General features: G+C 36.0%; 1 protein-coding gene across 1 annotated transcript; it reads right to left on the bottom strand.

Annotated features, from left to right (window-relative positions):
* Positions 1-6: 6 nt before the first annotated feature.
* Positions 7-898, bottom strand: LOC108354785 (WD repeat-containing protein 55 homolog; the record flags this gene model as incomplete). Its single annotated transcript, XM_017605956.1, has 2 exons — positions 683-898; positions 7-623 (listed from the first exon to the last, which is right to left on the bottom strand). Coding segments are annotated over exons 1-2 (625 nt in total), but the record flags the coding sequence as incomplete, so codon positions are not given.
* Between the last annotated feature and the right edge of the window lie 2,047 nt (positions 899-2,945).

Here is a 2,945-nt window from a genome sequence, read left to right on the forward strand (position 1 = left end):
TATTGCCATCGTTAGCATATTCATAAAGGCACACGTCGCCGGTTATTGTAGCGAGTGCTATGATATCACGTTCCGGGTGAAAACAAATGTCCGTAATGAAATCATCCAATTTAATTTCTGGTGGTGCTGTGCGTGGTTTTTTAATTGCTGCAATGATGGCGCGCACAGTCTCATCGTCCTCCTCGTCTTCGTTAAGTTCTAGTACATTACTAACATCATCACCTTCTTGATTACTCCTTCCAACACCACTTGAGCTCGGACCGGCATCACCGGTCGTATTTGCATTACGTGTTTCCTGTTTCGATAAATTGCCAGCTTTGTTATTTGTTATCACCTCCGCTTTATTATCCGACTCCGACATAGAATCATCTGATTCATCTGGCTGGAAATCAGAACTGTCCTCTTCCGCATCTGGGTCAAAGTCTGAGTCTTCATCCGACTCATCATGAGCTCCGATGGCACTGCCGTATGGTATACTATACTCTACTTCAGAATCTTCTGATTCGAATGGTTCCTCAATGTTAACTTCGAACGCAACAACATCCTCAGCTTCCTCAACATCAGCTAGCTCATCCAGCTCATCCGATTCCGATCCCTCACCAGGAGTTTTGAAAATTTCCCGCCTATTAAGAACACAAATCAGTATCGTTAACAGCAAATGATCAGAGAAAGCGCTACTTACGTCCTCATTTTTGGGCGGTGATTTTGGTACGTTTAAGCAACAAGGTATATGAAAGGCAGAAAGTCGATTGATCGCCACTCGGACCTCTGATTAGAGTTGCACAATTTAAAACGTGAAATTAACTATTCCAAGCAAATATTAAACAATGACATGAATGTAGTACAACTGGTCAAAATAAAATATTTATCTCACATGAGGCGTCGATAAAAGAGTTTTACACAGTTGTATTTGTATTAGGGTTTTTTTCACATGCTCTCCGGGCTGTTTCGGTAATTAGAGCGTAAAAATAAGTTACTCTCTCACAAGTGTCAAAAATCTGTCAACCCGTCCAGTTGCGCTTTCGTGGCGGTTGGAAAGGACTTGTTTCCAATCCGCTCATATTTTGTTTATTATCTTAGGTTTTTAATGTACTCTAGGTGGTCGGAAAGACCGAGTTTCGGATCCATCTAGTCTCGATATCTTGGTGGTGGGAAAGGCCTAGTTACCCCGTGTAAACAGTGTCTAATTGAACTTAAGGTAAATTTTAAATGGCAAAAAGAATTCATAATCGATTAATTGATTAATCGAAAACATTGCATTAATAATTGCAATTGATCGTAAGAAATTAACCGATTAATCGGTCGTTTCGATTAAAATCTAAAATTAATAAAAACCATTTACATAAGTTATAAAAATTAACTGTTTTATTTAAATATACATTTCTTGTTAAATGGTGGAAACTAGCGCCATGAATTCAGTGTGCCAACAATCAAGAAAATTAAAAACTAAGGGAAACAATAAATAAAAAGATGTTAAGTAGTATACCGTCCGCTATATACCCCATGTAAAAATTAGGAGAATTTAATTTTAGCTATTTTTTTAAATACAGCTTATTCTTTAGCAAAAACCGTATAAATATAAATAGATAAAACCTTATGCAATAAAAAATAAAGTTCAGCAAAAAATTCCAGCTTTTTAATTAGATTTCTTAGAAAGATTTTCAGCATGCAGTTTTGTAGCCCATTAAATTTTTGTATAAAAAATTTCGGGTTTGAGGTGAGGTGAGGTACCGTTGATTTTTGGCATTTTTTTTACGATGATTCTTATTTTCTTCCATATAAAAAAGCGCATGGAAGAAAATGCACAACACCGCAGTTGGAAAATAAAATGAAAATATGTGGATACCTGCGTTGTGATTTTTTAGTTGTTACTTAGGTTGCACTTTTTTGCAAAAATATCGTTTAAAAATTTGCAGACTACGGCAATGTGCAAAATCTCCCAACCAGTAAAATTATACATATCGTACACCGTCTTCAAAAGAGTCACAACTCAAAATTTAGCATTTTTGAGATTATGCGCTAAAAATGTAGACAGAGCTTTTATTTACCTTTCAGCAAAAGCTGAAGCAAATTTTTGTTATAATTTGTTAAAAAAAAACCTAAGGTAAAGTCGCCCTGCCCATATGATTAGCATGTGCTACGAAATAGTTTTTCGCATTTTCTGACGAACGTATTATTTTGGGTTTTGACTCTTTTGAAGACGGTGTGCGATATATATGTATCGCGTAGAGTGGACACTTTTTTTGTTGCTAACATTAGTGGTAAGAATGCCAATTTTGTTACGGAATTTTGATTGATACATTAGTTGCGTTCCAGATGCTTCACGATTTGCAGGTTTTTACCGGAAGTCGTTCCAGGTGACCACCTCCCATAAGGTTTATTAATGGAGAAAACAGCTGTTCCTGCAAATCGTGAATTTCGTGAAGCATCTGGAACGCAACTATTATTAGTTGTGTTCTTTTACAAATTATCCAGTAACTTGCCAGTAACTCTCCAGTATCTGAATTTCTGAGAATTCGCTCTCATAGCACAAAAGTACAAGAACGCAAAACCAGTAATAATTTGCAAGTTTTACGAACAGCTGATTAATTTGTTGTTTATTCGCAGCTAGTTGCTAATAAGACAATGTATATTATGTTTAAATAGGTTTATTTTGTCAATTTCAACTATAAAAACCTCATAAACATTTCCTTTATTAGTTTCAATTCCACCCAACAACATGCGATCAGCTGTTTTTCTCGCTTACTTCTCCTCAAAAAGAAATGTCTCTTTTCGCTCTCAATTTCCCCTTTCTTACCAGTTTTTTGGACAAGAACGGCAAAACGTGATAGTTGGTAAAAACTGGTGCGAACTAGCGCGTACAAGAACGCTACTATTGTGTAATTTTTAATGACTGCTTTTCGATTATTTTCAAAATTAATCGGTTAATCGCTCGATTAATCGAA

The sequence above is a fragment of the Rhagoletis zephyria genome, unplaced genomic scaffold (assembly GCF_001687245.7).
Source record: "Rhagoletis zephyria isolate East Lansing unplaced genomic scaffold, Rhagoletis_zephyria_1.1 Rzeph_scaffold_39147, whole genome shotgun sequence".
NCBI classification, from domain to species: Eukaryota; Metazoa; Arthropoda; class Insecta; order Diptera; family Tephritidae; genus Rhagoletis; species Rhagoletis zephyria.